The sequence below is a fragment of the Penicillium cinerascens genome, assembly GCF_028974065.1.
Source record: "Penicillium cinerascens strain IBT 15544 chromosome Unknown contig_5_segment0_segment0, whole genome shotgun sequence".
NCBI classification, from domain to species: domain Eukaryota; kingdom Fungi; phylum Ascomycota; class Eurotiomycetes; order Eurotiales; family Aspergillaceae; genus Penicillium; species Penicillium cinerascens.
The window spans coordinates 1,285,407-1,300,710 of NW_026695294.1; the positions used below are offsets into that span (position 1 = coordinate 1,285,407).

A 15,304-nucleotide genomic window follows, 5' to 3' on the forward strand; every position below is an offset into this window, starting at 1 on the left:
AAGCCTCATTTCCGAGCTGGAAGATACGAGAGACCGATCCCTCCCAGCATGTTTACCGCAACGTGATTCGCTGTCGCCCATGCGATGGTATAGAGATACTTGGGCGAAAATACGGTCCAAATGAAAAGATGGGTCCTCAGGGCTGTACAAGCAGCCATCACAGAAACCAGTGACGCTGCTATATGAAATGTCGACAACGCAGCAGGACTGTGAACTCCCGAGTCTCGTTGCGGCCTGAGCAGGTTGCTCATGGAAGCCCACCAAATGGGGCCTGCCCAGTTACTCACAAATGTCAGAACCCCCACCAGGATCACGCTATAGCTCCCAATGCCGTTATAGGCACTCGACAAATCTACCGAAGAAATTGCGTTCGAGCCTCCAAACGCAAAGAAAGTCATGTACTGCAGTATAAGTGTCGTCACGGTCACTTGAATACCCTCGAGACTCATCGCAGAAAGAATCATGGCTTGCACGCGGAATACAAGGAACAGTGGAATGTTGGTGGCTCTGGACTGCATCATCAGAAACAGATTGAGAGCTTCATGAAAGAGGGTGCTCGGGGCTGGCGATGGAAGTTAGTCGGACTTCAATTCAGGGAAGGCAGGTGAAAGCTTACTTCGCGCGTTCCCTGACCGTTTCTGAATGAAGAATGCCAATAATACATAACAGGCTAGACCACCAAATACAAGTCTTGCTTGCCAAACCAAAGAAAAACTGTCTGGCCATGTCCCCACAGCCCTTGATATAAAGGAGTCAATAAGGAGTTCGGGAGAATCAGCGGCTGCGAAGTTCACTTTGAACATGAAGGCCAGTGCTGTAAGCACCAAGGCGCTTAGACGGAGCAACGCCACGGATGGCAGACTCTTGAAAAGATGACGACCAGCATCGACATACGTCAGAATCACCAAGCCCCAAAAGACGGCAGGATGGCCGGGAAAGAATTTGCGGGCGATGTCTGGTTCTGCAGCGAACTTTTGGCCGGTTTGATTCCATCGTCTGAGAAATCGTTGGGAGATCGCGAGCCCAAGAGTGGCTAGAGCAGCATAGCGAGCTGGAGGCGAACCGGCGGTGCTTCGAGAGCTGAGCCGAGATGCTTCAAATCTGATATGGAGGTAGAACATCCATCCGGACCAGATCCAGTACCAGAACTGCTGCTCCTCTTCGACATAGCTGCTTGCAAACATCATGCTGCCATAGCCGATGATCATAAATACCAAGAACACCCCAGTGTGTGCGGAACGCGTGCATTCGTGGAATACGGTCCGCGAAACCAACAAGACCGCAATGGCTGTGACCATTAAGCCTAGACAGAGTCTGGAAACATCGTAGTTACTAGCAGTGCTGCTCATTACGTCCTGTGCGACCCGCGAGAATCGCATCAAAGCTGGACCGATCATCGAGAAGGCCTCATCCGCCGAGATATTACTTGAACGAAGCTGCTGGACTTGTGCCCAGGCGCACTGCGCGCCTTCAATGCCGGAGTCTGCACCCGATGCACAACTTGATGCAATTGTGTCGTCGTCAAAAGCAGAGTTCGGGAACGTAGCTTTTATCGTGTTCAGTAATTGTTGAGCATTGCGCCCCAAGATATGTAGTTTTTGAGCTCCTACAGCCGAGTCAGTCTATGTTGATCCGTTATCCATAGAGCATGAATACACACCGGAATCCCACATATCAAGAAACTCTGGGATAAAAACGCCCAGGCTGTTCAAAGGAATCGGCATGCCGAGAAGGCCCGCTAGGGTTGGAGTAATATCTGCTTGCTCGACCGTCTGATAGTACTGGAGGTCATCCAACTGTTCAATGGGGCTTTGCAATTGAGCTCCCAGGGCCTGCAATTTGGGAGATATGAAAAGCAGTGCCGGGGATGTTTCCCCGGCGGATGAGCCGCCGTGATTTCCAGCATCGTTCATACCATGATCACCACACAAAACGAAAAGAGTGGATTGAAGGTGCGACTTTTGCTGCATCGCTGTATAGATTTCGTTCACCACTGCATCCATCTCTTGGTGTTTTGATGCCATAAAGGGACTAGCCAAATGTCAGGTGCTATTCAAAAACTAGACCCGGAGCAGGTAGGTTACCTTTTCGGACCTGATTTGTGACCAATATGGTCCAGGCCCAGATAATGCATGATCATAGCTGACCAGTCACTTCGAGCAAGTTCATGAGGCACATGCCGAGTCACATTGCGGTCAACTTCTATGAAGTCCTGAGAGAAAAAGTTTAGCTTCAATATAAAAGGCCGTGTATGTGCTCTGAAGAATCACTGACCGATACAAAAAAGCTCGTCGTTCCATCTGCTCGATCGAACATCCCTGGGAAAAGTTTAAGCCACGTATCATCCCCGTACATGACAAGCTGATCTCCTCTGGCCTTTAATTGCGCGAGCCATGTGTCTTGATACGCAAGAGTTGATGATGTATCTGACTCGGCAATGTTCAGAATAACGTCCAAGAACGAAGGGACCGACCCCGTGGTCATCGCTTTCAATCGGGGCATCGTCACCGTGGGCGAGCTTGCATGGGCAGTAAAAGGCAGTGCAGCCCCCTCTCGAATCAGGCTGCTGAACGGTCAATTGCTAGCTCTATGCCTAAGGGGAATTTGTCTAACCTTTGGGTAAACAAGAATCCGGATTCATTCGAGTAAACAAAGTCACTTCGTCTTTCTTCAGCGATATTCCATATAACGGACGGGTGCGGGTGTCATTTCCTACCTGCGCAGTGCATCCACCACCATGAAGATGACTTTGTCAAAGACCGGAGACGTGGCATTTCGGTCAATTTCGTTGAATGTTGCTAGACCGGGCAGGAGAGGCTTATAGGGGAAGAATCCGGAGGAAAAGATAAGAATGCCCACTGGCAACAGGAGGTTGGCGAACAGAGTCGCCCAACCGCATTGAAGGATGACCATGATGCTCCCTGCGACGTCTTTCTACGCGGGCGACGCCGAGGAGATGCGGAACGCGTCTTGATAGAAGCTACCAAGGTGTTTATCCACCACACCGCCTTCCCTAAGGTTCCTTTATCGGAACTTGACGTCCCGCCACTTGCGCATGTCCGGGTTTCTAAGGTTTATGTGTGATTGTATGCAATTGATATAGGTGTAAACAATTACTGATTTGCGAGAAATTTGTGTCCAGACTCCCAACGCCGTAGTTTCTTCTTTTCATCCGTGCATCGTTCGGCCCCGTCTATTGATTGTCGTCTTCCAACCTTTACTTTCTCTTCGAGCCCTTGTTCGCCTTGGAGTGTGACTGAAACACTATCGAGGAGCGAGTCTTTCGGTTCTGCTTCTGCACACGCGCGGGCTTCTTTTGGCTCTTGGAGATTTTGGTATCGACGTCCATCTCTGGGAAGAAGAAAAAGTCAGGCTACTTATCGATTCACGGAGGCAAAAGCTCGAAGGAGCCGGTTGGACCTACCTTCACCGGCCGCCGTAGCTTTATCGTCGCTGTGGTTTTGATCGGCTATAGTCACGGGCCATTCGTCAGAATCGAGATCCTGTCGCAAGATAGCAGCACACATACCATCATCTGTTCCCATTTCCCTTTCCGACTTCACGGGGGGCTGGGGCTTCGGCTGCGAGGCAAGTTCCTGGAGTTTGGCGGCAAGTCGTTCGGTTCGCGCGTCGACGACCGGGCCAGCGATCTTCTTGCGAAGATTGGCCCGGTTGCGCTTAGAGACACTGGCTCGAATACTTTTTGCCATGACGTGTAGTGGAAGATCTTGGATAGGGCAGAGGGGGTGAGAGAAAAGAGAAGGGCGAGGTACCGACTTCAATAATTTCCCCGAGTTTTTTTTTTCTCATTTATCGCGATAGGCCCGTCTTATGTCATCCACAGAAAGCCCGCAGCGCCTCAACCTCGACTCTCCCAGGACCCTTGACTTTTCCCTCGGCCTAGAGGAAGTGAGGTAGGACTGGGATGCATCTATACGGATTCGCTGCTGGCTTGGCTGTGTCGCATTCTGCCTGAGTTGCCGGTGCTCTTCTTGGGCCTTTTCACCGATTCGGAGTGACCGCGCGAGATGGCGTCTTCCGGCCAATCCTCAGAGATTGCCCATCTCGTTGCTCTCATAAAGACTCTCACCAATCCACAGCTCAAGGACCTTTTGCGAAATGAGGGTCTTGCGGTTTCCGGAGTCAAAATATCTCTACAGCTCCGCATCATCGACTGTTCGTTTTCTCCCTCTTGACATCTTCCCCGTTTCATTGTCGATCTTCTGCCCTCTCCTCCTTCGTTTGCGACATTCTCCTCCAGTCTCTTGATGAATTCACCCAAAATTGTCCTTTAGAGGGGGTATTGACCTTTGCCGCGAAATAGATCTTGAACGCCTGGCCAACTCAGAAGGAAACGGTGCCCGCTACAATGCCCTGAAGCAACTCATTTTTCACACAGCGGTTCCAGGTACTTCAAGTTTTCAGGCAAACGCCAGTTTCCAGCTCCATCCCCCGACTGTGTCCCACCCTGCGCCCTCGCAGGCTCGATCTACACCTTTGGGGGCATCGATGTCACCCCATTCACATACCGGTTTGTCCAGGCGCCATCCAATATTTTTGGCTGCTGCTAATTCACTGCACAGGTCATATCACGTTTAAAGATAGCCCGTTTTTTACTATCGTGACACACCTCACCCCGATTGTGGAATGTAAAGGTATACTACACCCCATAGGGCTTTCAGTCAAGTCACATAGTCTAATACGGATCAGTCCGCGAGCAAACAAGGGATAGCGTCGAACTCAAGGTTGTTCTCTCTGTGTCTACGGCCACTGACCTGCAGACGGATCCAAACCTTCGGGTGATGGTGTATTGTGCAGCCGACTCTGGCCTCAAACAATACACCAAGTCCGACATTGCATTTCCACATCAAGTGGAGCTTAAGGCAAATCTCGATGAAGTCAAGGCCAACCTTCGGGGCTTGAAGAATAGACCGGGTACCACGCAGCCCGCCGATGTAACGAACTACATACGCAAAAAACCCGGCTACACCAACAATATCGTCATGACTTATGCGCTTACTCAAAAGGCAAGTCTTTCTGGCTCACCCATGGCACATTGGAGGTTATGTGCTGTGACCCTGCTGCTAGTGATGTTGCCGCTGACTCTCACTACAGAAATTCTTCGCCGTCGCCAACCTTGTCAGACAGCACCCAGTGGAAGACCTGGTGGCAGAGTTGAAATCCCGTAAACTCATTTCCAAAGAACAGGTGCTTCGAGAGAGTAAGGATACGAATTTTACTATCTGGAGAAACACGTCAAGTTAACTGAACCCACTCACAGTGAAAAACCGCGCTGAGGACTCTGACATTGTTGCCACGTCAAGTATCATGTCCCTCAAATGTCCGCTATCAACTCTACGGATCCAAGTTCCTTGTCGCTCGGTGGTCTGCACTCATAATCAGTGCTTTGATGCATCGTCGTTTCTCGAGTTGCAAAAGCAGGCGCCAACGTGGACCTGTCCAGTATGCTCCAAGTCGACCAGTTTCGAGTCACTGCAGATTGACCAGTAAGTCCCGAATCATGGATGGCATCCCCTGCCGAGATGCCTTCGTTTTTTCTCTGTTTTTTGTCTAACCTGTATAGGTATGTCGATGACATTCTGCGCGCAACTTCTCCGGACGTGGAACAGGTCGTCATTGAGCCTGATGGAGCATGGTCGAGTCCGACCGATGCGGATGCCGCCAAGCCGGGCGGAGTGACCCCAGCAACAGATGACGATGACTTGATCGAGATCACCGAGCCCGGCATTAGTCCTGTGAAGCAAGAGCCCATGCCTGCGAGCGTCATGCTTGAGCGAACTCCAGCCCAATCCCAATCCCAATCCCGAGAGACATCAACTCCGTCTTCTGCAGTCCGGATACCGAGTAAGAAACGATCTGCTGCTCAGGTCATTGACCTCACGGGCAGCGATGATGAAGACGATGAATCACCGGTTCCCCCGTCTAAGCGCCCCGCCCTAAGCTTCAATGTTCGAGGGGATCCTCACCAGCCGGTTACCAGCAGTCCTCTCCATAGCAGGACCTACCCACCGTCGTATTAGTCGTGCTGGATCTCGATGTGAGCTAGGGTGTACTCCGGTCCCTGCTTGACTTTGTTTTACATGCATCTTGCCGTGGTGTTTATGGCGTGGCCTTTCATCTCCGAATTGCATCTGGGTTTTGGGCGGATATGTTTTGTGTTTTTTTTGGGGGGTTTTTTTTACGGTGCACTGGACAGGTCTCCTCTAGAAATATCCAATCTTTCTTCCACCGTTTCCCTCTCTTCCTGCTTTATTTTATTTCCTGTATATTGTATGTCATGCCCATGAGAGGGTTGAGAGGTGCATTGATACACCGTGTCGTAGCTCAAGCCGTGGCTTGCATGTGGGGGAAACCTCTCTTCCCGCCTTCAACTCCCCTCCCCAAGTCTTGGCAAACAACTTCTCCCATCAACTCCCCTCACCCGGTGCCCACCATGTCATTCGATGCGTCTGCCGCGTTAAGCATTTCCGACCCAGATGCGCGCGCCGTCAGCTCCTCCTGCTTCGACTTTCTGCTCATCGAGCTGGTACCAATGGCCGAGCGCCTCGCCAAAGAGCTGGCGATGAACGAGAACGAACCAGAAGATGAGGAGGTCAGGGAGACTACGTACTTTCGACTTGAGTCTCTAGGCTACCGAGTAGGACAGGGTCTTGCTGAAAGGTGAGAAGCTCAATGCTCGTTCGCCGCCATCCCCCATTGGCAACGCTCCAGCTCACCGCATCCTGTCACCATCCAGATTCGCCCGAGATCGGCCTCGATTCACGGACAATCTCGACATTATCAAGTTTCTATGCAAGGACCTATGGACAGTGCTATTTAGAAAACAGGTGGACAATTTGAAAACCAACCATCGGGTACGTGGGCGACATGGGAACGGAATGTTCATCCCAGCTGCTGCCTCGACGCGACAGGGACACTAATGTGGATTCAAATAGGGAGTATATGTTCTAACTGACAGTGCATTTCGGCCATTTGGAAGAATGAGTATGGCGGTGCGGGGTGAGGCGATATCGATGGCACAAGCGGTAGGCAAACCTCGGTCTCTTCCACCATGAGACATATAGCTAATAGTTTTGATTCCAGTACCTGTGGTTTCCTTGCGGTATCATTCGTGGGGCTCTAGCGAACTTAGGTATCAATACAACGGTACAGGCGGAGACATCGGATCTTCCAGGGGCAACTTTCCAGATCAAAACTGTCCAGGCCCGGCCTTGAGTGTGTCTACGATTTCCAGGCCGGCCTGCACTCCATTCGCCGCTGGTTGACTGTTTCCCATGACATCCTCCAGTTGGACCGAAGATAAGGGCAAGTTACCTACACTGCGTTCGCGGTCCCTCAAAATAAAGAACGGTTCATTCCGCGAGGTCGACTATACAGGACACTGTCGGACTACGAGGGACATGCTGGTGCGAACGGACTTCTGATGGTATTCTTTGCATGCCCGACCTCCACTATCTTGCGTGCTGCCACCAAACCAATACAGCAACCGAGAACCAAGCCCTATCATGTCTGTTCGTCGTTCATAATCTCATGATTTCACGCTTAAAGCCTATCTTTCCGGGATGATCATAATTAGCAAGGTTCTGACCATGGAGTCCAACATGCAGGGCGCCAGGGTTCAGTCGGCGAGTACATGTGGCACGATAGCATCCACCAGGGCATGTGCCAGGCTGGGCCTTTTCTGGGGAAAGGGGAGTATTACTTTGGTGGGGGGTTCTTGACAAACTCGACGCCCTTCTCAATGTTGCCCTTGAGACCCTTGATGCAAGCCTCCAGGAGCTTCTGCTCCTGATCGGTCACGCCGCCAAGGATGTTAATGGCCTTCTCCGCGCCGTTGGGCTATAAAGACAGTGTCAGTTTTGCCTCCCGGGTCAATCAATCGATGCGTTGAGAAAGACTTACGCCGAGCTCCACGGGAGTAGAGAAGAAGTCAACACCAGTAGCCTTGGCGATCTCATCGCCGCCCGGGACACCGGGCAGGTAGACGAAAGTAGGCTCGACGATGCCCTTCTCGCCCTTGGCAGCCTTAATCACGGCCTTGGCGAATCTGTAGCAGAGTCAGTGACAAAGTTCTGTAATGAATATGGGCAAACGCGACCTGAAACCGGCATATGCCATGGACAGAGTAGCAGATCCAGCACCATCCTTGGCCTTGACGACCTCGTCACCACCAAACTGGACGCCTGCGTAATGTCAGTCAGCATAACTTCTTCGGATAATGTTCATGAAGGTTGACGTACGGTTGACGAGAGCATCATATCGGTCAGCGGGGATCTGGAAGTTGGGAGAGACCTTGCTGAACAGAGGGACGATGGTCTCGCCGGAGTGGCCACCGATGACGGGAATAGTAGCCTCAGAGGGGTCCTTTTGGCCCGAAAACTCCTGGGTGAAGGTTTCGGCACGAACGACATCCAGGGTGGTCACACCGAACAGACGCTTGGGGTCGAAAACGCCAGCGGCCTTGAGGACCTCGGCAGCAATGGGGACGGTGGAGTTGACGGGGTTGGAAATGACGAGGGTGAAAGCCTTGGGGCTGAACTCGGCAATGCCCTTGGCCAGGTCGCGCACGATACCGGCGTTGATCTTGAAGAGGTCGTCACGGGTCATGCCAGGCTTGCCTATATGCCAGGTAGTTAGCTGGGAACATTCTGGCAAGGATGGTCAAATAGACACTAACGGGGAATGCCGGCCGGGATGACAACGATGTCAGCGCCGGTCAGCGCATGCTTCAGGCCATCATCCTTGGGGAGGTAGCCGGAGATTTTCTGCATCATGGTCAGAACGACTCGTGCAGGTCAAGGCACGCAGCCGGATTATTTAAACCTACGGCAACCGAAGAGATGTGAGAAAGGTCGGCAGCGACACCGGGCGTGTTCACAACATCGTACAGGGCGAGCTCGTCAACCAGAGGGCAAGCCTTCAGCAGAAGGGAGAGAGGCTATTGGAAACCATTAGCCGAAGCTTAAGAGGAATGGAGGGGAAGGTTGAGAGAGCTGACCTGGCCGATGCCACCAGAGGCGCCGAGAACAACTTGAATGGATTAGCTAGATGAACAATTACAATGGGAAAGTACTTACCAGCTTTGACCATGATGTAGGATTTAACGAGGAAAGGATGTGTAGAGAAGAGATGAGGGGAAGGAGAAAAGAGGGAGAGTGGGAGGTTTTAATAATAGAGGCCCCTGCTCAAGCATGGAGGGGCAACCCCGGAGTTGCCCAAGGGAGGGAAAGGTTTCCCCAATATGACGAGCGACGGGTCCGTTTGTTTCGGTGTCCGCAATAATCTATAGTACATGTTTTCTACGTATGTACCGGTAGTACTCAGTTCACATGTGTGGAGCAAATCTTTCCTCTGATTCCTCCGGTCATTCTCGTCTCCTGTGATTCGCAACTGTGCTTCTCCCTTCCGCCGGGTCCTTCCCCCTCTCCGTCCACTTGTCGGGAAAAGGCGGGATACTCTGGGTGATTCCACGGCAAACGACACTTGTTTCTCGTGCTTGCCCCCCGGCTTCTACTTTGGGTTCAGGTCCGAGGCTGCTTGGGCTCTCGGCCCGACTATCGGCGCAATTGGATCACGTCCTATACACAGGCTGATGGCTTTTTCGTCCAGTGGATCATTCATTCCTTTTAGAAGTGCAGTTTTCTTCCAAAGACCCGGTTGTCCCGGAGTATAATCGCTAGATTACATGGACACCTCGTCCTTTTTATCCAGCACGGCGCGGTCTCACGTTTGTTTCGAAGATCGACAGGTTCGCCGTTCATCCACCCTTCTCCGCCATCACGTCTCTAGGCATTTACTCAGAGTCCTTCTCGGCAGCCTGGCGGGCCTTGGCGCCACGGGGCTTCTGGGCAGGGGCGTCCTTCTTGGGCTGCTGCGAGCGGCGGAGGGCGCTCACACGGGCAACAGCCTCCTCACGGAGATCGGCACGGTAGCCGTTCTGGGCGGTCTTGTTGGCAACACCCTTGTAGAGCCTGTTACATCCTCCGGTCAGCACTGCCTGTTTCTCTGCCGTCGTGTTTCAACCGAAGTATCTGGTGGTCGGCTTTCTTACTTGCGGGTTGCGGTCTTGGGGCCGTAGTTGACGGTGACCTGGTTCTTGCCGGGCTGCTGAGGGTTGCTGGGCTTCTTGGTGGTCACGGTGATGTCACCGTTCTCGGCACCCTGAATGCCGACGGCCTGATAGAGGAAAGCTGGTTAGGATTTCGCGAGTTCAATGGAGGGGAGCCTCGTGCGGAACGCGCGCGGCGTAGGAATTATCAGTACCTTGGTGTTGGCGTAACCGGCATACTAAAAGTTTCTGTCAGTCGTCGGCTCGGAACGAGAGGGGCAAGCAATTGTAGAATTGTACCTTGAACGAGTGCTTGTTCACCAGGTTCAGAGGGTCCCGGGAGAACTGGGAGCCACCGCCGGCGTTACGGCGAACCAGATAAGAATTCTGGTTGCCTATACCAAGTCAGCCACGAACCGAAGGGGGCAAAATTTCCGGAGATACGTACGGGTGATCAGCCAGATCAGGTCGTTAGAGACGTTTGTGCGTTCGGCGGCCATTGTGACGGTTTGGACTCGAAATGTTGCAATCGCCGTCTCGAAAGTGTGTGTGAGTCGAATTGAATGATCTCTCGCTAAGCGGGCCGCTTTGGGTTTAGTTTCGAATATTTTTGGTGCCTGATTCTGCCTGATGCCGCCTCGTTCTTGCCTCTTTGCTGCCTGTCGGGTCAGGCAGAAAGGCCTTCCCCGAGATGACGACGCCGGTGAGAGCTTCCTAAGTTTGGCCCCCTCTGCGGATTCTTTTGTTGGCCCTGTCTGAACTTGGGATCCTCACGACTTCCAGTTCCAAAAGGGGGCTCTGACAGCCCTGATACTGCCCACAATGACCTACACTCTCTTCTACGCTCTCTTATTCTCAGTCATCATCTGCGGAACGGGTAAGTCTACCGTCCCTTGTTCCCCCGGATTTACCGGAGTACGATCTAACGCTCATCCAGGACTCTATCTCACTCGATCCCGATGGATCCCATTGCTACCGGTACCGGACTACATCTATCATCGACTCCCGTCCAGCTTCACGGCCGATCTGGAAGCTGGCCTGAGCTCATCGCAGTTCGATATTGCCGCGAACGTCGCGGACGGTGATACCAGAGGCGGCCTCGACCAGCGAGCCAAGCAGGAAGTACACAGAATTATGAAGAATCGAAGGGTCAATTTCGATGAAGCCAGACGGATTTATACCGAACAACGATTCGCAAAGAATAATATCGGCCCAGACGGTCGACCTCGAGACCCCAAGTTTGTTTCGTTTTCATGAGCGTCCATTTGCCACTTTTTGCCGGTCCTTTCTATTTGCTTTTTGACTACAATCTTTCCCGGTTTTTTTTTTCCTTCGTTATTTTCCCATGCCGAGCCCAGTGTATTCCTCCGGCTTTCCTTCTATGCTACCTTGGGCGTTGAGGCGTACGCAGAAACCATCCTTAAATACGGAAGTTGAAGTTGCTATTGCATACGTCATTGCTATTTGATTAAGTTTTATATCGCTTGAGTATTAACCGGTGCACCTGCCGGCATCGTCAGGATATGCAAGGGTTCCCCCCGCTTGTCTGAATCTAAAGGCGTGGCGGAACTCGCCCAGACTCCAGACCAATGCGTAATACATGATCGCGTGTTTCTACCTGCGGTCTGGATTCAGAGGCACAATCTGCTTTGCTACCGCAAATTCATAGTAGTCCAGGTCTGGCAATCCCTTTTCCACCAGGGACAAGCTCCAGACTCTCATTCACTCCCGATCACAAGCCATCGCTGGGTCATTCGAAGCCGCTCTGGATGTTTGATCCCAAAGGCCCTTCAAAGATTGTTATTCAGCGACCGTTTCCATAGCCCGGTTGTTGAAAGCCAGGAGGTAGTGACGGGGGTGCTCCGGGGGCGCCCACTGGAGGCCCAAACCCGGGAGGCCCAAACCCTGGTGAGGGCGCAGCTTGAGGCGCATAAGGTGGCTGCTGGCCAGCTCCGTTGAACCCTGGTGGAAGGAAGGTCTGGGGACCGCCGTAGCCAGCTTGAGACGGCGGTGGCCGCGCCGGTAACCCTGGCGGCGGGGTCGCGAGTGACGGGCCAGGAGGAACAAGCCGACCCTGAGGAGGTGGCACATTTTGGTAGGGCATCGGTGCTGGCATTCCTCTGCCCATGCTTAAATCGGGTGCCTGGGGGCCAGTGCTCACTGGCCGAGAAATATCGCCGTTTGGTATCGCCGGAGTCGCAGAAGAGCCCGGTCCAGCACCGGCGAACGACGGGGGTGGTATCTGCTGCATTGGTGGCTGAACATTGTGTTTCCGAGCCTGTGCCGCCAACATTCGCTCGGCCTCATCGCCGTGTCTCTCTCCTTTGCCATCCTTTTTGTATGCGTACTGCACGGAGACTTGTTTATTCATGAGATATTGACCATTCATATTGGCGATGGCCGCATCAGATGATTCGAAATCAGCGAAGGAAACGAACCCGTATCCCTTGGATAGATTATTGTCGTCGCGCGCAATCTATGATCTGTTAGTTCCGATTGATATGAGTTTCCCGGGCGGGGAGAGTTGGATATGGGTGTCTGACCTTGGGAAGGTTGACCAAATTGCCGAAGCGGCTGAACGTATCGTAGAGAACTTGTTCGGCGACCATGGGATCCAGATTTCCGACAAAGAGCTCTGCACCGATTTCCACGGATTTCTGCTTGTCCGCCGATGCCTTGTTCACACGGATTGGTTTGCCGAACAGACGAATCCCATTCATGATCCTCGAGGCATATTCGGCATCTTCCTCGCTGATAAATTCCACAAATCCATACCCTTGGTGTAACTGCGTGACTCGGTCTTTGGGCAGGTGGACGTTGACGATGCGGCCTGCCTGCAGCATCAGTTCCCATACCAAGCTGTCCGAGGCGCGCTCGTCGAGATTTCCGATGTACACTGTGGCCTCCTTGTCTTGCTCCCTGTACGTGGATTAGCGCTGGAGGACTCTGGTATTGTGTACAAAGGTAGATCTTACCAATGCCTTGCGCCGGACATGGTGCCGACGAGTCAAAGAGAAAGTGCTGGAAAAGGGGGGTGAAGACCAGGCAAGAGGAAGCGAAAAGGCCGCAAGGACTTGTAGTAGCGCTCCGTAGCAGACGAGTGGACGAGTGGAAATGGAAGGTTGGTGGGTTTTTGAAGGAGCTCGAGCTGTCGCGGTGATCATGGGGTTTTCGACTCCCGAAAACTCTTGAACCGCCTTTCGACTCCCGACATCTTTCCACCCACTCCAACCTCTCCGCCTTACCTACGCGCCCCCTCCTTCCTGTTCTTAGTCGCAGACCGTTTACTTCCTTCATCATTTTCTGCTTAGACGAGCACCGCCAGTCTCCCAAAATGGTCCAATTCTCCGAGGAGACCAAGGTTGGTCCGCCATGTTGTCGACGTCCATTCCCTTTCAGAAGGCTTACTCTTCCTCTTCTTTTCTCAGGAACGCGTTTCCAAGGTCATTGATATCTCCAGAGTCGCCATTCACTAGTGAGCATTCCCTCCATTCGCACCAGCGACCACGCTAACCTCATCGCGACCCTCCAGCGGCTACTTGCCTCTCATCGTTTACCTAGGTGTGTCCGGCTCGGGTTGAAGAACAAAACCTACACTGCTTTGTCTGAGTCTCGGGACAATCGCTGACGCGAACGAAACAGGCTACACCTACAGCGAGCCGAAGCCGTCTCTGTTCAAGTATGTCTCCCCCGGGCCGATTCCGAGCACCCTGTGCTGACCTCTCGATCAGGTTGTTCTCGCCTCTTGCTTGAAGATCTTATTGGAGTATCAAAATGAAAGAAATGGGGCAAATCCGAGAGACCGGGGAAGATTCCCGGGTTCTTCGATCTTGGCCAGCAGCGGGAAGTCTTCGCATGATGCCCCGAGACATTTGATACGTGTCTCCGTCTCCCGTTGAAGGCGGATCGTTCTGTGACCTGGGGCAGTTCACCATATGTATTTTTAAATCAATCATGATTGTTATCAGTTTCGACTTCAATAAGCATTTTTGTAGCTTCAGCATGTTCATTTCAAGTCCTAATATCCGTGGCGCGTATTCAGCCGGAAGCCGGAAAGTCTCCCGCGCGGCAGAAAAGAACGCACTCTTCTTTGCACCTCTCCTTCCAACCACCCTGCAACCTCATTTCCAAGGTTTCATGACTGGCCAGCATGGCTCGTCTTCATCCCTTGTGGAGACCGTAGCAGGATTCACCGCGGGAATCGCTACCACCCTCTCCCTCCATCCACTCGACCTTGTCAAGACAAGACTCCAGGGTACGACACGCGTTCCCGTATTCCAAGCATGATCCTAACTCTCCGAATCATCCAGTCGACCGAACATCCTCGTCCCGAGTTGGTAATTCATTGCGCATCGCCCATCAGGTCTTCAAAACGGAAGGGGGCTTAGCTGCCTTCTACCGGGGTCTGGCTCCGAATCTTATCGGGAACTCGACAAGCTGGGCCTTGTACTTCCTGTGCTACAGCAGTTTCAAAGATGCCATTTCCGCGTATCGAGGGCAGGAAGGATGGATGCTCACATCATCTGATTACTTTCTTGCGTCGGGCAGTGCAGGTGCGCTCTCCTACGGCCAACCTAGTACCCACCTCTAACCTGCTGATTCCCAGGTGCTCTAACATCCATTTTCACGAATCCAATCTGGGTGATAAAGACCCGCATGCTGTCCACTGGATCTCAGGCGCCGGGTGCGTACTCTTCCTTCGCCGCTGGGGCAAGGCAAATTTATCACACGGAGGGTTTACCAGGCTTCTATCGCGGGCTTGTGCCCGCTCTCTTTGGAGTCAGCCAGGGTGCTCTTCAGTTCATGGCATACGAGCGATTGAAGGTTTTCCGGTCTAGGTCTGGACGTGATACGCCCTTGGGGGATATCAGTACTGGCACGGGACGAAAGCTTGGAAATTTCGACTTTTTGGCTCTTTCGACTCTATCCAAAGTATTTTCAGGCTGCGTCACATATCCTTATCAAGTTGTCAGGTCGCGTTTACAGACTTACGATTCACACCTATTTTACCGCGGTCCTATCGATGCTGTTGTCCGGATCTGGGCTCAGGAGGGGCTCGCGGGATTCTACAAAGGTCTTGGTCCGAATCTATTCCGAGTGTTACCGAGCACTTGGGTGACCTTTTTGGTATACGAGAATTCCAAGGTTTACCTATCCAAGTTGACAGTCAATACATAAAATGTCCCTCGTTTTCCCAGTGGCAATGCCTTTCTGTCTATATGATAAGTCTACTAT

The 15,304-nt window shown here is 52.5% G+C and overlaps 10 protein-coding genes across 10 annotated transcripts; 5 read left to right on the plus strand and 5 right to left on the minus strand.

Moving 5' to 3' along the window:
• Positions 1 to 5: 5 nt before the first annotated feature.
• Positions 6 to 2,913, minus strand: las21 (mannose-ethanolamine phosphotransferase LAS21; the record flags this gene model as incomplete). The annotated part of the gene is made up of 7 exons (XM_058451999.1): positions 6 to 562; positions 617 to 1,606; positions 1,661 to 2,031; positions 2,085 to 2,212; positions 2,275 to 2,563; positions 2,614 to 2,658; positions 2,717 to 2,913. 7 exons carry the CDS (start codon positions 2,911 to 2,913, stop codon positions 6 to 8), a joined length of 2,577 nt encoding a protein of 858 aa, XP_058308537.1.
• Positions 2,914 to 3,217: 304 nt separating this feature from the next.
• N7498_004938 (DUF2423 domain-containing protein) lies at positions 3,218 to 3,710 on the minus strand (the record flags this gene model as incomplete). Its single annotated transcript, XM_058452000.1, has 2 exons — positions 3,218 to 3,351; positions 3,425 to 3,710. The coding sequence occupies 2 exons, from the start codon at positions 3,708 to 3,710 to the stop codon at positions 3,218 to 3,220; spliced, it is 420 nt and encodes a 139-aa protein (XP_058308538.1).
• Positions 3,711 to 4,028: 318 nt separating this feature from the next.
• N7498_004939 (transcriptional regulator family: Zinc finger MIZ-type) lies at positions 4,029 to 6,041 on the plus strand (the record flags this gene model as incomplete). Its single annotated transcript, XM_058452001.1, has 7 exons — positions 4,029 to 4,176; positions 4,325 to 4,531; positions 4,584 to 4,655; positions 4,711 to 5,072; positions 5,116 to 5,221; positions 5,282 to 5,507; positions 5,585 to 6,041. The coding sequence occupies 7 exons, from the start codon at positions 4,029 to 4,031 to the stop codon at positions 6,039 to 6,041; spliced, it is 1,578 nt and encodes a 525-aa protein (XP_058308539.1).
• A 413-nt stretch (positions 6,042 to 6,454) lies between these two features.
• N7498_004940 (trafficking protein particle complex subunit) lies at positions 6,455 to 7,236 on the plus strand (the record flags this gene model as incomplete). Its single annotated transcript, XM_058452002.1, has 4 exons — positions 6,455 to 6,681; positions 6,758 to 6,875; positions 6,957 to 7,046; positions 7,105 to 7,236. 4 exons carry the CDS (start codon positions 6,455 to 6,457, stop codon positions 7,234 to 7,236), a joined length of 567 nt encoding a protein of 188 aa, XP_058308540.1.
• A 483-nt stretch (positions 7,237 to 7,719) lies between these two features.
• Positions 7,720 to 9,111, minus strand: N7498_004941 (malate dehydrogenase; the record flags this gene model as incomplete). The annotated part of the gene is made up of 8 exons (XM_058452003.1): positions 7,720 to 7,860; positions 7,924 to 8,068; positions 8,120 to 8,204; positions 8,262 to 8,639; positions 8,699 to 8,786; positions 8,849 to 8,959; positions 9,020 to 9,051; positions 9,099 to 9,111. 8 exons carry the CDS (start codon positions 9,109 to 9,111, stop codon positions 7,720 to 7,722), a joined length of 993 nt encoding a protein of 330 aa, XP_058308541.1.
• A 703-nt stretch (positions 9,112 to 9,814) lies between these two features.
• On the minus strand, positions 9,815 to 10,569 carry N7498_004942 (uncharacterized protein; the record flags this gene model as incomplete). Its single annotated transcript, XM_058452004.1, has 5 exons — positions 9,815 to 9,992; positions 10,073 to 10,197; positions 10,285 to 10,308; positions 10,370 to 10,464; positions 10,518 to 10,569. The coding sequence occupies 5 exons, from the start codon at positions 10,567 to 10,569 to the stop codon at positions 9,815 to 9,817; spliced, it is 474 nt and encodes a 157-aa protein (XP_058308542.1).
• Positions 10,570 to 10,802: 233 nt separating this feature from the next.
• N7498_004943 (DUF2015 domain-containing protein) lies at positions 10,803 to 11,389 on the plus strand. The gene is made up of 2 exons (XM_058452005.1): positions 10,803 to 10,946; positions 11,007 to 11,389. Exons 1-2 carry the CDS (start codon positions 10,892 to 10,894, stop codon positions 11,324 to 11,326), a joined length of 375 nt encoding a protein of 124 aa, XP_058308543.1. The 5' UTR covers positions 10,803 to 10,891; the 3' UTR covers positions 11,327 to 11,389.
• Positions 11,390 to 11,873: 484 nt separating this feature from the next.
• N7498_004944 (U2 snRNP complex subunit HSH49) lies at positions 11,874 to 13,064 on the minus strand (the record flags this gene model as incomplete). Its single annotated transcript, XM_058452006.1, has 3 exons — positions 11,874 to 12,545; positions 12,613 to 12,988; positions 13,045 to 13,064. The coding sequence occupies 3 exons, from the start codon at positions 13,062 to 13,064 to the stop codon at positions 11,874 to 11,876; spliced, it is 1,068 nt and encodes a 355-aa protein (XP_058308544.1).
• Positions 13,065 to 13,364: 300 nt separating this feature from the next.
• On the plus strand, positions 13,365 to 13,883 carry N7498_004945 (mitochondrial import receptor subunit TOM7). Its single transcript, XM_058452007.1, has 5 exons — positions 13,365 to 13,430; positions 13,498 to 13,544; positions 13,602 to 13,630; positions 13,712 to 13,748; positions 13,801 to 13,883. The coding sequence occupies exons 1-5, from the start codon at positions 13,404 to 13,406 to the stop codon at positions 13,820 to 13,822; spliced, it is 162 nt and encodes a 53-aa protein (XP_058308545.1). The 5' UTR covers positions 13,365 to 13,403; the 3' UTR covers positions 13,823 to 13,883.
• A 188-nt stretch (positions 13,884 to 14,071) lies between these two features.
• Positions 14,072 to 15,247, plus strand: N7498_004946 (putative mitochondrial folate carrier protein Flx1; the record flags this gene model as incomplete). The annotated part of the gene is made up of 3 exons (XM_058452008.1): positions 14,072 to 14,324; positions 14,380 to 14,622; positions 14,676 to 15,247. 3 exons carry the CDS (start codon positions 14,072 to 14,074, stop codon positions 15,245 to 15,247), a joined length of 1,068 nt encoding a protein of 355 aa, XP_058308546.1.
• Between the last annotated feature and the right edge of the window lie 57 nt (positions 15,248 to 15,304).

Bases quoted from the DNA above. Each gene is read 5' to 3' on its own strand.
- N7498_004945 (XM_058452007.1), top strand. From the start codon at position 13,404: ATGGTCCAATTCTCCGAGGAGACCAAG. The intron at 13,431-13,497 runs GTTGGTCCGCCA...TTCTTTTCTCAG, and splicing joins AATTCTCCGAGGAGACCAAG to GAACGCGTTTCCAAGGTCAT. The intron at 13,545-13,601 runs GTGAGCATTCCC...GCGACCCTCCAG, and splicing joins TCCAGAGTCGCCATTCACTA to CGGCTACTTGCCTCTCATCG.
- N7498_004943 (XM_058452005.1), top strand. From the start codon at position 10,892: ATGACCTACACTCTCTTCTACGCTCTCTTATTCTCAGTCATCATCTGC. The intron at 10,947-11,006 runs GTAAGTCTACCG...ACGCTCATCCAG, and splicing joins AGTCATCATCTGCGGAACGG to GACTCTATCTCACTCGATCC.